The sequence below is a fragment of the Chamaea fasciata genome, unplaced genomic scaffold (assembly GCF_029207755.1).
Source record: "Chamaea fasciata isolate MVZ Bird 193981 ecotype frontalis unplaced genomic scaffold, bChaFas1.0.hap1 SCAF_15, whole genome shotgun sequence".
Classification (NCBI taxonomy): domain Eukaryota; kingdom Metazoa; phylum Chordata; class Aves; order Passeriformes; family Sylviidae; genus Chamaea; species Chamaea fasciata.
Genome location: NW_027094100.1, coordinates 11769310 through 11785511, shown reverse-complemented (window position 1 = coordinate 11785511; position 16202 = coordinate 11769310). Strand labels below are relative to the sequence as shown.

Here is a 16202-nt window from a genome sequence, read left to right as displayed (position 1 = left end):
ACACAAGACTTGAAGATCCCAGTAAAGAACAAAAATTCTTTCCAGCCTCTCTAGCTGTGGCTAAGGAGATGCTTCCTCTGCTGGGAGTGTTTCACAGAAATCATTCTGAACACAGGCACTTAGTAAGGGATTTTTAGGCACTGAGTGCAGTGCTCCGCAAACTGGGCCCTTTAACACAAAACATCTCCACACAGCACAGTTATGTTGTCTCCAGCCTGCAATATACTGGAGGCCAGCTGTGGAAAATGGAGAAAACTGCAGGAATTTCCTTGTGGAAGAGTTCCTATGTGCTGCATTGGGTTGTGAATGCAGACAGGCTGACATCAGCTCCAGGAGAGGGCGAGGATGGTGCTTGTTCTTCCATCAGTGCTCACTTCTCTTTTTTTCTCCTTCTTCCATCTCACCCAGAATGTTGGTGCCTGGACAGCTGGAGCAGTGAACAACTTGAAAGTGGGACAGCCAAGTTCCCATGGGCATTCCTGAGGCATCCTGCTCCTGGCTGGCTGTGGCCCTCACAGGGCACTGGATGGCCTTCATCACCCAAAACCACACTCACACCTTCACTGGCAAGGACAGTGTCTCAGTTCCTCTCCTCCTGCCCCACCCCTGTTTCCTCTGGGACTCACCAGGCTGCAGTCAGGCATGGCAGGGCTGCCCCAGGTACACGCCAGGCTCAGCTGGACCCTCTCAGCCTTTCCCACGTCGGGATGACTTGTTTATACGGTATTTAAATATTGTTGTGCAATATCCAGGGCAGGGATGGGGTGATGGGGGCTCCACGTGTTTTTAATCAGTTATTTAAGTGCTACCAGAGAGAACAAGCTTTGAGTGCAGGTGCTGGCCCTGATGGGCTTTCATGTGAGCCCTGTTGGCTTCCTCAGCCCCCCCATGCAGCTGCAGGAGCATTTTGGTGCTATACAGAACCCGCTGCCTCTGGGGAGAGCAGAAGGCAGCTGGTGATAACATTCTTCAGTTTATTCTCTGTTTACAGGGGGTGGCAAGTGGGGCCCCAACAGGGAGCCGACCGTGGAAATACAATTTGTGGGGCCACTGTGGATTTTGATCAGCTTTAGCAGAGGGGATTGTTTTCCCCACATAAAACCTCTTCAGCAGGAGCGTTGCAACCCTTCTGTCCTCTGGCACTCGCTTGTCTTCCCTTGGTGCTGTAAACCCCAAAAGCAGCCCCAGCATGGCCCAGGAGCTCCAATCCATGTCATTAGGACACACTCAAGGTACGACAGGGCAGCTCTGGCCCAGATCCAGAGCAGAAGGCCAGCAGGGAGCTCAGCAGGAGGCAGTGCTGAGACCGCCCTGCAGCGTGCGGTACCGTGAGCAGGTTTTAGCATGTGTCTCCTCAGGCTTTGCTCTGTGCTGAGCTGTAACTCAGCATGGGCTGTCTGCTCCCCAAACCAGTGAGAAACCTACCTGAAAGACGCCCAGGTGGTGAAACAGCTGAAATATGACCACAACACATGGTGCTTTTGTAGGGCAGCTCTCTTACTCCAGGTTTTTTCTCCAGGCTGTGGATGGAGAGAGCTGTCTGTGTGCACTTTAAGCAGCTGATGGTTCTGACCCTGAGGACCCTCCCTTATGAATTTAGTTTTTCTCCTCCCAATAGTTTGGCTTTTGTATGTGGGTTTCTTTTTTTTTTTCCTCAGGATTTTAAAATAAGGCCTTTTGTCATGCCAGATTTTTTTTTCCCTTGAAATTATTTCCTAGGAGAACACAGGGAATTCTGGAGCTGTGGTTACAACAGTCCTCTTGTGTCTGATTTATTAAGGACAAATCCTCAATGAGCATGACTGCTGCTCCAAATGTGAGAAACTGTATTACTGGCATAAAGAAAATGAGTCTTGTTTGCTGGTTCTCTTTCCCTAAGATCTGCTCATTAAAGAAATCCCAGATAAACCCTAAGAACCCAGTAAATTTGTAGTTATATGTAGTAGTGTATCTGTAGGATGACTTAAGTCACATTAGTTTTCACAACTTTACTACCTCTTTCTCCACAAGGAAACAGTTCACATGGTGTGTCTTGAAATTCTCACAGTTTATTCCTTATCTTACTAGTTTTAGACCTTTTCTTACCTTCTATGTGCCTGGAAAACAAACCAATCCAAAAAAAAAAAAAAAACTTCTTTCTGAAATAAGGGAGGGTAAGTAAAAGACAACAGCTTTCTAATCTCTGTCTTTTCCAACAGCTGGGGTGTATTACATATAAAAAATGTGTATTCTAACAACCCCCAAAGTTGTTGTTTCTTGGTATGCAATGGCAGGTTTGGCTGCTCACAGTGCAGCAGGACTGTACATACACTGTAATTGTTGATTCAACGACAAGAACTTGATCTCATATCTGAGCCCTCACTGAGGGCAGCAGCACTTCTGCTCCAACCCCTGTTCTTCAGCAAATGACCACTAAAAGTCACTAGGATTATTTTCACTGCATTTCATGTGAGCATGCGATCAAGGTTTCAAAAAATGCTCCTGGACACACAATGCTCAGAGAACAACTGGACATTCCCAAACTCTAATAGAAAACTTTATTGCTGGAGTATCACAAAAAATCTCAAAAAGGTAGTTGTAAGTAAGGCCTTTTAAATTTTCAGATGTGTGCAAGTTGAGTGAATGAGACCAGGAGAACTGCAGGAGGAGTAAAAGATGGCAAAACCTGACTTTTTTGAAAGATAATATTACTTGGGAGAACTCATTACAAAATACATCTCACTTTCTCCCATGTCCACGTTTTAATGGTTTACAATAATGCTCTCTATGCATCTATGCAAATACTTGAATTGTGCCTTTTGCCTAGTTTTAATAAAATTTGTTGGTTGTCATTAGCAAACACTGTTTCACTGTCTATTATTTCATTACCTCAGTTCAAATCTCTCTATTTTCTACATGGCATTTCTCCAGGGATGGCAGGATTGCTTTAATGATATGTACTTCTACAGTGAAGAAAGATGAGTCCCATTTACAGCAATTTTCTAAAATAAAATGTACAAAGCATCACACACTGATTAGGATGCCAACACCAAATCTGGAGTGAGTGACTTGGATTATTTTCTGCCACCAAAGGAGGTCGCTGCCGTTTTACTCTGCTCCAGATGCTCTGTCTGTTGTTCTCAGCTGTCCCTCAGCCTCTTTATCCTTCAGGGCTACACCAGTAAGATGAAATAATGAAAAGCTTTCAGATCCACCTCCAACTTTTTTTTTTTTTTTGAAAAAACCCTTTATTTCCCTTTCCACATTCCAAAAAGATAGCACTGAAATGTTATTAAAATAGGAGATTGCATGGTCCTCTCTCCCAAAGCGCCACGCTGTATTTGCTCAGTGGTGCTCACACCCAGGTATAAGGTGAGCATCTCAGAGGGCAGCAGGACACCTCATGGGGCTCAAAGAATTTGGGGGATTTTCCAAGGTCGAGGTATTTCCTGAGAAAAGAAAAACCACTTAATATTTACAGCCTCTTGGTCTTTCAGGCTGAAAAAATTTGTCACAAGAAATCTTGGAGACAGTGGTAGAGTTTCTCTTGACATGGGGTTTACCCTGCCAGAGCTCCCCAGCCTGAGCAGGGACTGCCCTTCCTCAGGTGGGGTCTGGGTCAGGCCCAGCAAATTCTGGGCACCAGAGCTGCTCAGGAAACAAACAAACAAACAAAACCCCCGTAAAAATAATTAACACTGCTTCAGGGAAACTCCTGCACCTCGCAAAAAACCAAAAGCTGAAAAAGATATCTCTGTAAAAACACTCCATGGCTTGAGTCCTGTCACTGAGCCTGAGTGAGAAGCTGTTGCAAAATTCACCGTGTTTTGCCCATATTCACCAATGTTCTTGTCCCCTTATTTGCAGAGCAAGTGATTAAACATGGATGAGCAGAGTTTGAATAGCACGGTTCAGTCCTTGTCTCTCACCTCCTCTTGAGACGCTGGTGTGTATTTTAGAGTTCATGCAAGTGTCTAGAAAGGAAACAAAAAAAGACAAAAGCCACTAATCAATGATCCATCAAGGCCTGGAAACAAAGACATCAATGGCCACCCGGGGGAAGGAGTGAAGGGTAAACATCAGCCGTGCCAAGAATAAGAGATGGGAAGGGGCCTCAGAGAGGAGCTTTGTTCCAGCACTATCATATTTCTAGAGGATTTTTGTTTCCAGTCGCTGCGTGCATTAGGGCCCTTGAGAGGATTAAACACACCCCTTGCTGCCACACCATGAGAGAGATCCCGTACAAAAGCCCAGAGGAAAGTCTGACTTTGGAAAAGACCCCGTTCTTTTCAATTTCCGCTTTTTCCTTTTTAAAATTTTCCCCTGGCACCTGGAATATTGACATCACCCACACCCACACCCCCCCCCCCCAACCTCCAGTCCCCTGCATGAAACACCCTAAGTGTAGAGCATAAATACTTTGGGTTTATCCTCTGGGGCGATGCTGGAGTTGTCCACCTCTATCAGGATGTTCTTGTCATCTCTGGTGACCGGCGCTGGCTGTTCATTCTGAAGGACCTGGGGTAAATTCCCTAAACTGACGTCCATGTCTTTGAAAGCATGGAGTAAAAACACCCCCAAAATGATGGTGAGGAAGCCACAGACAGTCCCAATGATGTCAACCACGGTCATGGTGACCCACTCCTTAAAGAGGATGATGGAAGTGGTGATGACGATGGTGGTGAACAGCACGTAGTAGATGGGGAACACCAAAGAGGTGTTGAAAATGTCTAGAGACTTGTTGAGGTAGTTGATCTGGGTGGTGATGGACGCCACCAGCGTGATGACCAGGATCCAGGTCAGTGGGTGCTGCAGCACAGGCTGGCCAGCAAAGAAGCCCTTGATGGCAATTCCCAAGCCCTTGACTGAGGACACGGAGAAGGCGCCGATAACGGAGCAGATGGTGAGGTAGATGAGGATGTTGCTCTGGCCGTAACGGGGAGCCAGGAAGAAGATCAGGAGGAAGCAGAGAGCCAGGAGGATGGCAGCGTAAGCCAGGAAACCTGCAGGGGGAAGAGAAGAACTCAAAACTCCGGTGGTGGGGCACGGGGAGAGGTTAGCACTGCCCGGCCCCGAGAGGGAAAACACGGCTGGCTGCGTACCTGGCTCCTTCAGCTTGGAAGTCATTTCCTCCAGAGTGGTGACCTCCTCGTCCTCTGGGGCGTGGATGACCATCACAGTGCTGCCCACCAGGCTCAGCAGGCAGCCCAGCTTGCCCAGCAGGTTGAGCCGTTCTCCGAGCAGATACGAGGACAGAATGGCACTGCATGAGACAGAGAAATATCAGCCGGTGCTTTGCACTCCTTTAGAGAAGGAACAGCAGCTCTAAAAAAGTTAACAATGCTTCCGTGCGACACAAGGACTCAATTTAGGTGTAAATTACCTGGATTCCAGTGGGTTAATACACAATCACATGGCATCTATCACAGCTGAACCTGCAGGGGTGCAGGTGTGACCTGTAGGTCACAGCTCTTGTGTCAACAAGGTGCAAAAAATGCTGAATGTTTTAGCACATCCCCAGAAATATTTTTTCAGGGTCAGCAGAATCATTCATGAGCAGCTGAGCGTTATTAAGCTTTCAGTGCTCAAGAAAATCACTCCAAGGGCCGGTGTAACAGAGAAAAAACCTGAACCTAACAACAAAAAAGCTGTGTTATTTTTGACTAAATCATCAGAACTATTAAGCCTCAGAGAAACTCTGAAAGTACTGGGGCTACAGATGTATCTGCAAAAATATCTAGTTGTTGTCCAAAAAAATCTGAGGCTGGACACCAGAGCAGTCCTAGCTCTCAGTTTGCTTATGCATTTCATAATACAGTCTTTCTATGCAACCTTAAGTAGCCAGAGCCGTGTATCTTGGTAGGAATCTCCTGTTTAAAAATACAGAAATAAAATAGGGTTTCAGCCCTTTTGGAAACAGGCAGAAACATAAAACCCTGCAACATGAGAGGACATTAAAAACTTTTAAAATAAAAGGCAGGTGAAGGACAGTTTGAAAATAAGTCTGGTATTTTTGACCCTTTTAAATTTTTAGTACTCTTGATTACAAAACCAAAACGAAACAAACCAAACATTAAACCCCCACCAACGGTTAAAGAGCTGGAACAAGGAATGGAGTAATGCAGATATTTGCAATAATTTAACCTGCAGTGGCTGCTCTCCACATCCAGCACTTCCAGAAGGGCAAGCTACTTAATTCAGTGGTTCCCAAATGATCCCCCAAAAAGACAACAACTGTAAAGTGTTTTTTAGAAAACACTGAGACTTTTTTTCCTTTGGGCAGAAAAAATCATACTAGTATCCCTTCAAGTCGATTTTTACAAGTCAGACAGGCAAAAAAAGAAAAAAAAAAAAAGGCAAATTGCAAATTATAGAAACAAAAATCACCTTATGAGCACGCTCAGAGCCCCCAGAGGCGTGACAATAGTTGCTGGAGCAAAGGCATAGGCAGCAAAGTTGGCAGCTTCCCCTCCACCCACTAAACAAACACAAGAAAAATAAACACCAGTGAGTTACAGAGCACTTTCTCCGTTTTCTCTTGGGGGTTTGCAAACCAGCAGGATGTCACTTGGAGAGTGGGTTTTATGCTGGGGGTTTCACCCTGCTGCTACACAGAGGCAGACGGTGAAAATCTGTTTCAAATTAAAAGAGGCACCCCTGGAGAAGGAAACCAAGCCCTCCATGGCCAGGTCTGGGCTGACCCAGGTGGGCTCATGAACCCCCCAGTCCAGCCAGCCTGTGAGGGGTTAACGAGGGAGGGGGTGGCTGTGGGAGCCCCGGTCCTCTCCAGGTCCCCCTCATACCGTGTCCCTGGGGCTGTGGTGTCCCTCTCTGGCTGGGCTGTCCCTGTTCCTGTCCTGGAGCAGTGAGGGCAGAGCGAGGTGAGGGCACCTTGAGCTGCAGCTGCCACGGTGAGAGGCAGAAAAGAGGGCTCTGAAACACCCTGCTGGAAAATCTGCTGCTCTCCCTGCAGCTTTCAGTCCAGTTTTAGGAGATACTGTAATGCTGCAGCAGGAAATTAAGTCTTGTTTTAAGGGAAAGCAAGTTTTTTCAAGGAAGGAGGTACTACCAGCAGCTCTTGGTTATCTCCCTGTGCTGCAGCAGGAGCCCCCAGGCACTCAGGGGAGGCTGTTTGCCCTGTGCCTGGTACACAGGCAGACCTGCCAGCTGCCCTATTAAAACCTGGCTTTTCATGCTTTTGATCAGGTAAAACTGAGCGGGCAGGTCCTGCCAGTCCTGCAGGAGGATGGAGAGGGAGATCCTGTATGGATCACTGCCTCTCCTCTCCCTGAGGAACCTCTGCTGAGGATGGGGGAACTCGGCAGAAAACAGGCTTTAAGCAGGATATTCAGTTTGTTTTACACCTCATTCACAGGGACAGGCCCTGGAAAAGCTGCACACCCAGGGAAACAGCTCCTACTTACTGGTTAACAAGCCAGCCCACCAGAGCCAGTCCTTTAGGTAGCCGTGGCCTCCATCTCCTGGGGAAGAAAAGCACATGCAGGAGTTAACAACCATATTCCTCAGAACAAGGGATGGGAATGTCCCTTTGGAGAGGATTAAATTGCAAGGGGAAGAGTGTGACAAAGAACAGGGAAGAATGGACTTTGCTGGGAGCTAATCCAGTTCTGGTCCTAACCCACAGGCTGTTGGACAGAAGGAGCTTGAGCCTGCCGACATGGTGAACCCTGATTTTGCTGGGTCAGGGAGAGCCCGTGTTTTTGATGAATCTGACCTGACTGGAGCTGGCAGTAACAGCAGTGTTTGACCTGCCTTGGAGAAAAGTGATGTGCTCACATAGCAGGGGTGACACACTGGGACTGAGAGATTGATTACAGGGTGAGATAGGACAAGGGGCAATGAAGAGTTGAAAGGGAAGACTTCAGGGCACAGGGAAAAATCTTTTGCTAGAGTTCAGCCTCTTCTGGTTCCTCAAGAACTCCATAAATGCTGAAGTTCAAATGTTATGCTTTGGTTGCAATTCCTCAGAAACTGATGGTTTATTTGTTTTAGGGTCTTTTTGCTTGGTTGGGGTTTTTCCCAAGAGCTCTTCGTGTCAGTTGCAATTTTCTGTCATTAATCTCTAATTCCTTTCAGAATGTTAAACATTCTGAAAAATAGGGAGGGGTTTGCTCTTGTTTTACTCGCTTGGCCCTGCTGTGGGAAGAGTTCATAGAGGGAAGGAGGAGCGAGACATCTACAGTTGAAGCAACACTGATATTTCATTGTGCAAGTATAATGTCAAAACGCAAATCCATCTGTGCTCAGCAGCTGCAAGTGGCCAGCCCAGTGACAGAGGATGGAGATGGACCTGAGACTGCCCAGTGGCTCAGCTGCTGTTGGTAGCTTTGCTGGCTGTCTCTGGACAGTCACTTCATCATTCCGTGCCTCTGTGTCCCCATACGGGCACAGAGTAAAACAGGGATGGTGATATTTACTTCCTCTGGAAGATTATTTAAAAACTGTTCCTAGGCCAGAACTGGGAAGCAGCAGTATTTTAATTATCATTGCTCTGTTTTGCAGTTATGCAAGTAGGTCAAGCTGCCAGGTTGGACTTACCCTGCTGCTGGAGCATGTTTGCAATGCTGATGGGATGTGTCCAATTCCACAGCGCAATTCTGCTCTAGGCAGTGCTGCTCCACCACTGCCCATCCATAAGCATATATATATATGTGTGTGTGTACACATAAACACAGGCCTCACCCTGAGAGCCTGGTTCTAGAGGAAAGTTATCTGCAGGTTGTTGTGCAACACAGCTCCAAAGGATCCCTTCTGAAACCACAGAGTTCCCACAGAGCCGGCCTGTCCTGCATTCACACACGCCTCTGGCTAATCCAGGCACACGGAGCTGCATCCTTGTCTCGGTGACCTGGTGGCAAAGCTGCTTCCCTTAGAGCAGGAGTGGGGTCAGGGCTGTGCTGCTCTGCTCCGGGCTGGGGCACGGCCCCGAGCGGCGGCTTTGTGCAAAGGGACACATTTCCAAAGAGCTTTTAGCACTTTTAGCTCGCTCCTGGCCTCACACATTGCTGAGTGATGGGCATGCACTGCTCTGCTGTGGGGGCACGTCTGATCTCACACTGATCACTTGCTATGTGTGCTGCCAGGCAGGGGAACGCCGAGCTCTTCCAGTGCCGGGCTCTGTAAATTAGCTCCTTTCCAATACAGAGGCTGTAAATTAACTCCTTTCCAATGCCAGGCCTGCAAATCAGCTCCTCAGCTCCCACACAGCACCGCTGTCTGGGTCCCACACACAAAGACTCATCCACAAAAGCTCTTATTTACATTGCTGATGGAAGACTGACTGTACCCAGCGGTGTTCCCTTGCCTCAGGAGCGCTGGAATTTGGATTGTGTGTGTAGTCACAGGTGGTCCCTCCCCCTCCTGCCCCACGAAAGCCTGACCTGCCCTGGTGCCTCCCTTCTCCACCAGCCGTAGCAGCCCCTTTTTCTTAAGGATGACGCTGCTCCCGATGAGGAAGCTGGAGAAGACAGCCAAGCCCAGGCCAATGTAGAATCCATAATTGTCTTCCAGCCGGGTTATCCAGGAGCTATCCGAAGTCCCATTGTCCTGGGCAGGATCGGCTGGGACAGCACTGCCGATCACTTGGCACACGACCCGGTGGGAGAGGCACGAAAGGGTGATCAGAGACCCTGTGAGACCATGGAGATAAAACAGCAAATTACTGACACGACAATGGAGAGTGTCCCCACTCCCCCTCAGGCTCATTCAGGTGTCCCCCAGCAGACCCACCCGTGCTGGCACCCCAACAGCAATGCCCAAAGACCTCCAAAGCTCAGGACACTTCTTTACTCCCACATGGAAATAGCAGGGTGTTGTCTGACAGATTTATGGCCTGCAGTTCAAGCATCTCTTTGACAATGAATGAGTCCACACACCGAGTTGGCAGGCCACAAGGACCTCTAAAAAATATTTTGAATCTCCAAATATGTATGCCAGAGTATCTCTACCAAACTCCAGTGTTATGGGGTTGAATTAAGCTTTATCAACACTTAACCTTGTTGATCCAAAGGTTTTGGTGCTTTCCAGCCAACTAACCCTCACACCTGCAGCTGTAACTTTGGGTTTAACGTGGAGTGATTCCAACACTGTAACTGGGCATCTGTTCCAGCTCTGTGTGCTGAGCTGTGTCACAAGACAACATCAGATTCATCTCGGACAATTCATTTCCTCTAGTCTTTTATGGTTTTATTCTACCTATTAGCAGAGTGCCTGAGTGCTCCTAAAGCAAACCCAGTCCTGCCAGTGTGGAAGGACTGAGAGCAGGCACAGCCTTCTGCTGTTAACACCAAAAGCACGGCAGCCCTGTGGCCCTGGCCAAGGTGTGTTGCTGTGTGGGGGTGGGAAAATTGCCGAGTTTCTCCCTCCCCTGACACTCCTACCACACCCAGCACATCTTTCTATCGCAATCTTTACTCCAAGTGGAGTAAAGACGGTGTGACTGTGACCATGAGGAACAGAGCAGCCAGGTGGAGTACAAAAGTCTCTTTGTAGTAAGAGACTTCAAATTTTTTTTTTTTTCTCCTGAACTCACATAGGAATTACAGAGCAAGTATTTGTGTCTCTGCAGGCAGGAGTATGGAATGGCTCCCAGCAGTGTCAGGAGCCTGGGCCCCACATTTTTCCTGAACCAGGAGCCTGGCTTAGATCTTAAGCAGCTGCAACCCTGGCCCCGGCACACATCGTTACGGTTTGGGATCTGAACTGGCTATAAACATTTTTTCTAAAGGAAAAAATACCAGTGACTCTCTAGATGAGTTTCCAAGGGTACCCTAATATTTTTTTTTTCTACTAGAAAAACATTCTTGATTGTGGAAATATTTCCTGGGGAATAAGGGGGGAACTTTCCTCCTCGGCTAAGTGAAAATCTCCACAAGGTACTACCAGGCACAAGCATAAGGCAGCAGGATGGGGTGGATTAAATAATCCTTAAAGGAAAAAAAAAAAAAACCCCAACCAACTCCTGGCTTCTCTGCGCACTCTGGGGCTGGCAGAGCGTGGTGCCGGCTGCTCAAGTTTCCCCATTCCTATACACACGCCAAAAAAAAAAAAAAAAAAAAAAAAAAAAAAAAAAAGAAAAAAAAAGGGAAAAGAACCACCAAAGCCAGGAAAAAGCCCCCAAAGCAGAGCAGTGACAGAGGACAGCCCACAGGCGGGGGACGAGGCCGAGGGCTCAGCCCCGCGCTCGGAGCCGGAGCGGCCGCGCTGTCCCGGACCCGGCTCGGTCCCGTCCTGTCCCGGCCCGGTCCCGGCACTGTCACGGGCCGAACCGGGCCGGTCCCGCTGCCCCGGGGCTGCACCCACCGTTGCTGCAGCTGCTGTTGGTCTCCAGCGGCTCCATCGCCTTCGTTCTGCGGCCGCTCAGCGCATCCCGGGCCGAGCGCAGGGCCGGGCACACCTGAGCCCGCCCCGCTCCTCCCCCGGGCCGGGCCGGGCCGCCCCTCCTGGGCTGGGAGCGCCCGCAGTGCCCGGGAGAGTCTTGCGCGGTGTCCTGGGCCCCCCTCCCGCAACCCCAGCCCTCGCTCCCATCTTCCCAGCCCTCTTCCCCATATTCCCAGCGCTTGCCCCGTCTTCCCAGCCTGTTGTCCCCATCCTCCCAACCCTTTATCCCCATCCTGCCAGCCCTCGTCCCCATTCCCGTCCCCGCCTGCCCGGTCGGTGCGGTGGCATCTCCGGGGGGGTTCTGCCCCCTTCGCACAGAGCCGGGACGAGGCTCCTGCCGCAGGGCTTTCTCCTCTGGAAGGTGTTTTCCTTGCTGCAGAGGTTGGGGAAGGGGCTGGGACAGCAGGAGGGTGGCTCGGAGGTGTGTGAGCCCAGCTGCGGGGTTAGAGGAGCCTGCTGTGCAAAACTGGGGCTGAACACAGTTGTGGTGGAAATAGAAATTAAGGGCAAATGAGAGAAATGTTAGTGGCAATGTCAGGTAAGTGGTTGGACTCGAGCTTAGAGGCATTTTCCAGCCTTTTGGGCTGAATGATATATGGATATGAAGTTGTTAGGGAGCAGCTAAAGGATGGCCACGAAGAAGGGTCTGGAGGAGGAGCCATGTGAAGAGCAACTGAAGTCACTTGGTTTGTTCAGACTGGAGAAGAGGAATCTCCATCAGCTCCCCCTCCCAGGGCAGCCCAAGCCTCCCTTGCTGATTCGGCTGTGTGAATGTTTCAGAGAGTGTGGAACAGCAGCTTTGCCTTCATCCCCACCCTCTCTGCCGACCTCCCTTCCTGCATTCGTGCTCAGTGGCTGTGTGTACACAGAAACCTATTGCTGATAGAAAAGTCCTTTCGTTGCCATTAGCCAGGTTCTGCTGTAGGTCAACAGAGATAAGTAAAACCAACAGTGAAACAAGAGCTTTGCTTCAGCAAGCCCACATTTATAGGTAGAAAGGATCCCTGTCATAAGGCAGTATAAAGATGTAAGATTTACAGGATCTGAACATGTCTGAAAAATCGCTCTTTTTTTTCCTCATAAAATAAATTGTGACTATAGGAATTGCCCTCAGACCATCAGGCTGCAGCATTGCTAACACCTCATGACTCCTTCATTCAGTGCCTGATCCTATCTCTGAGCAACTGTTTTCTCCAGCAAATGTAATGCTCAAGTGCTTTGTGAGTCATTTGATTTTAATCAAGTCTGTTCATCCATCACAGTCCTGCGGGTCACTGGCTGGGAGAGACTGTGCCAGCCAAATCCCACATCCTCCCCTTTATGGCAGGGCACTTGATAATCAATCCAAATCATATGGCAGCAGGTTTTTGAAGTGGGAAATGAAATGTTTGCTGTTTTATCAGTGTTCTGGGAGCAACTTCTGCTGCTGTGATTTATTATGCAACCAAAAGGGACAAGATCCTGGGCAAGATGATGACGGTGGGATTTACCCTGTGTTTAGTAAATTTCTTGGCTGATGCTGGTTAGGAGCTACTCATGCAATGTGTCAGTACAGCACTGGTTGTAGAAAACCAGTGTGATGGTGAAGTGGGACAAGTATTTGCTGTGTTTGCAGTGCTGGCTGCCTGTGCTGGTTGGGGGAATTCGTGTCCCTGTCCCTTCACAGGCTGCTCTGCCTCTTCACTCTGGTGCTTGGGGCTCTCTCCTTTGCTGGACCATTTCCAACACCCTGAGGTCTTGCTCCTAGCTGGGGAGGCCTAATTATGGTGTGGTTATTGGCAGTTAAACTATGTTCAAAATAATTTCCAAGCTTTTTCAGATGAGCGTTGTTGACATCTGTGCTCGCTGTGCACAAAGAAGTGGGAAGGAGGCAGCAAATTTTCATGGAGGAGATCGGGGGTTAAAATAGTTCTTTTGGTCATGGTGCAGCTTCATGCATTAGTGCCACAGCATGGTGCAGGCAGAAGAAAAAGGCACTTTGGCCCACATCTTAACTTCCCCCTGTCAGCTTGATTTTCTAAAGGAAAAGGCTGATGTGACCACATCCATGTGTTTATGTACTCCTTTTCATCCCCAAAGATAAATTTGAATCTGTGGGCCACTTCTGCCAGATTTGACAAGGGGTGAGACCTCCAAAAGAAGCCATTCTAAGTCCTGGGAAGAGAAACATGATGAGCAAGAGGTCCCCAAAAGGAGGGAACACTGCAGCGTGACCTGGCTCTATCAGACACTGGAGAAGGTGCATGCCGGGGTGGCACCACTGAGGGAAAAGCTTCAGTCAGATTTTGGAATCAGCCATGGATACAAGTGTGTCACGGATTTCCTTCTTTCTGGCACAGGGACTGCGGGGGGTGCAGTCCATAAAATCACGAAGTCACAGGAGTTGCTAAATCTGATGGATTTAGCAAGGCTGTGTATGGCAATATGGGAGCGAAGAGCCAGGTGGGGTTGGCATGGAGCCTTCTGTGCTTAGTCAAGGGCAAGTTGAGACTGATAACAATAAAGCAGGGATGCAGCCAATGCCTCTTTTATTGCTTCATATCCTCATTTTAATGGGAAGGCTGTAATTAAGGGAATTTAGCTCCAAGCTATGACCTCATGGGTTGATACTCACATCAGATGTTGCCTTAAAAATAACTCATCAGAAATCAGGGAGTCTTCCTCAGCAGCTCATCTTTTAACAATGCAGATCCTCCTGAAATACTGGTTGCCAGGCCAAAACCTTGACTGGAATCCAGGGGAAAGAACAAGGCAGCTTTGCATGCAAATAACCTCTCCAGCAACATCCAAAGGCTTTTCTTTCCCTTGCTCTCATCTGCTCATCTCTTCTGTTCTGGAAAGTGATGGAAAACTACTGGGTACCAATTGTCCTCTCTTAAAAATAATGCTGGAAGTATCCTGCTAACAGGTGATAGAAACTTTTGCTCTTGGATGTCTGCTGGGCATGGTTTCTGTGGAAAGTTTCTGAACAGCTTTGTAATCTTCTGCTCTAGCTTTGTATCGTTTTAGAGCTCCAAGGAGCTGTTTGCTGCTTCAAAGAGAGGGTGAACCCTTTTTCTGGCAATGATTTGATAAGGTAGGGGTACAGGGAATTGCCTGGTGTTGGATGATTGCAGCACTACATGAAAGGATGCCAAAGCTTGAAAGATTGAACTTTGATGAGCAGACAGCTTTTTATTCAGCCTATCTCAAGGTAACCACGGCTGCAGAGGCTGAGGCTGTCCTTTGGTGCCACCAGAGTTTAGACAGCACCAACGGAGACAGTTCCCCAGCCTGCCCCACACCCATGGTGGGTTCCAACCCTTGCAGCCCTGCCCTCCCCAGGCCAGTGCATGCACCTGTGGGTCTGATCCAGGGCCACAGCGCCATAAAACACATCCCAGCTCCTTTCTCCCAGGGCTGCTAAACACTTTATCCAGGTCACTGTGGCCCCACAGAGCCACATGTTGGCAGAGCAGGAGCGGTGGGCTGGTGATGGACAGCAGTGGGTGAAGTGACACGTAATCAGCAGATCGTTTGTTTGCAGACTTCTTATCTGGAGGCGTTTGCATCAGAACTCTAAATCAAGCAGAGCTACATGTGAAAGGCACTCCTGACTTGCAGAGGGGGTCACAGAAAGGGTAATTTTGTTAAGCTTTTGAAAGAATAAAACAATCATTAATAAACTGTTCTTTGCATCGGTGAAGTGACTTTTATCTGCAGATGTAAACATATTTAGGAGCATTAGGCAGAAGAAAGATGGGGGCCTGTATCTTTGGTACTTCTCCCTTAGGGTTGGTTGGTCAAAATTCAGTGTCTTGGACCCTGACACTCAAAGCAAGAATTGCTTCTGGCTCCAGTGAGACCATGTGAGCTCTCAGCACTTCCTAGGGCTGGTGTGAGAACTGAGGTGTCCATGACGCAGCAGCTAAAATTAGTTTAAAAAAGAAAGAAAAAAAAAAGAAAGAAGGAAGGGGAAAAAAAAAAAAAAAAGACATCTTGATGGGAGAAAGGATAAAACCCAAACAACCTGCCCAGTATCAGTGGCTGATGCAGGAAGAAAACCTTTCTCTCTTCTCTGCCATTCCCTGTAGCAGAACTGTGTTGAAACGAGTAAATATTGGGCAACTTAGAGCAATCAAACAGTCCTGCACAGCAGGATGTCACCCAGAGCTGCAGCACAGCCTCAGAGCACATTGGAAAGATCAACAGAGCTGCCTGGTCATGGTGTAAAGTTCATTTCCGATTTTATGTGAAGAATCATGGCATTTCTGCTCCTCTTAAGCCGGGAAGCTGTTCCCATGAGGAATCCTTGGGAAGAAGCTGTGAAAGGGAACACCAGTTACAGTGTTTGGGCTGGAGCTGATGAGCACAGGAGTTCAGCTCCCATAGATCTGTGTCAGTTGTTTCTCTCTAATTCCTCAGCTCCCAGAAGATCTTCTCCCCTTGGTTCCCACTTCTCTTTAGCAGTCAACAACCACAGCTGCTCCTTGGGTGCTTTCAACACAAAACTAAGAATGGTTTCAAAATGAAACTTGGGAAAATGATAGCAAGGAGAATCTCTTGGAATACAAAAGGGCCCCTGTGGAGTTGACAAGGCTGCAGTAATGAGAGGAAATCGGCCCTTCAGTTTAGCTTTGAGTAGAGCCTGTCAAGATCTATTAAAAATGATAGAATTTTCCCTCCCCGGATCCCCTTATACTAAAACAAGTTTTAAAATGAAAAATGTGTTGTGCAAGGAAATTCTTCTCAAAAATCATTAACTTTTTGATAGTAAAATATGTCTGTTTTGGTATTGTCCACAGAGCCTATTATTCTTCCCTTTGGTTTTTACAAAAGCTTGA

General features: G+C 48.1%; 2 protein-coding genes across 4 annotated transcripts in view; one reads left to right on the top strand and one right to left on the bottom strand.

The window, feature by feature from the left end:
* Positions 1-2839, top strand: part of ADAM19 (ADAM metallopeptidase domain 19) — a 32290-nt gene extending 29451 nt beyond the window's left edge. Inside the window, exon 23 of the mRNA XM_066196881.1 lies at positions 409-2839. Coding sequence (XP_066052978.1) covers positions 409-483 — 75 coding nt within the window. The 3' untranslated portion in view covers positions 484-2839. The remainder of the gene's footprint in view (positions 1-408) is intronic.
* On the bottom strand, positions 2824-11367 carry NIPAL4 (NIPA like domain containing 4). 3 transcript variants are annotated; one of them, XM_066196883.1, is made up of 8 exons: positions 11302-11346; positions 9381-9629; positions 7404-7460; positions 6367-6457; positions 5082-5242; positions 4399-4982; positions 3909-3953; positions 2824-3428 (listed from the first exon to the last, which is right to left on the bottom strand). In XM_066196883.1, exons 1-7 carry the CDS (start codon positions 11336-11338, stop codon positions 3942-3944), a joined length of 1191 nt encoding a protein of 396 aa, XP_066052980.1. In that variant the 5' UTR covers positions 11339-11346; the 3' UTR covers positions 2824-3428; positions 3909-3941. The 3 variants fall into 3 exon arrangements, with proteins under 3 accessions (XP_066052980.1, XP_066052979.1, XP_066052981.1); XM_066196882.1 differs by having other exon boundaries at positions 2824-3953; XM_066196884.1 differs by lacking the exons at positions 2824-3428; positions 3909-3953 and having other exon boundaries at positions 4378-4982; positions 11302-11367.
* Positions 11368-16202: the final 4835 nt, after the last annotated feature.

Coding starts and splice junctions, on each gene's coding strand:
- NIPAL4 (XM_066196884.1), bottom strand. CDS start 11,338: ATGGAGCCGCTGGAGACCAACAGCAGCTGCAGCAACG. Junction 9,630..11,301: donor CAACAGCAGCTGCAGCAACG/GTGGGTGCAGCC, acceptor ATGGTCTCACAG/GGTCTCTGATCACCCTTTCG. Junction 7,461..9,380: donor GAAGGGAGGCACCAGGGCAG/GTCAGGCTTTCG, acceptor TTTCTTCCCCAG/GAGATGGAGGCCACGGCTAC.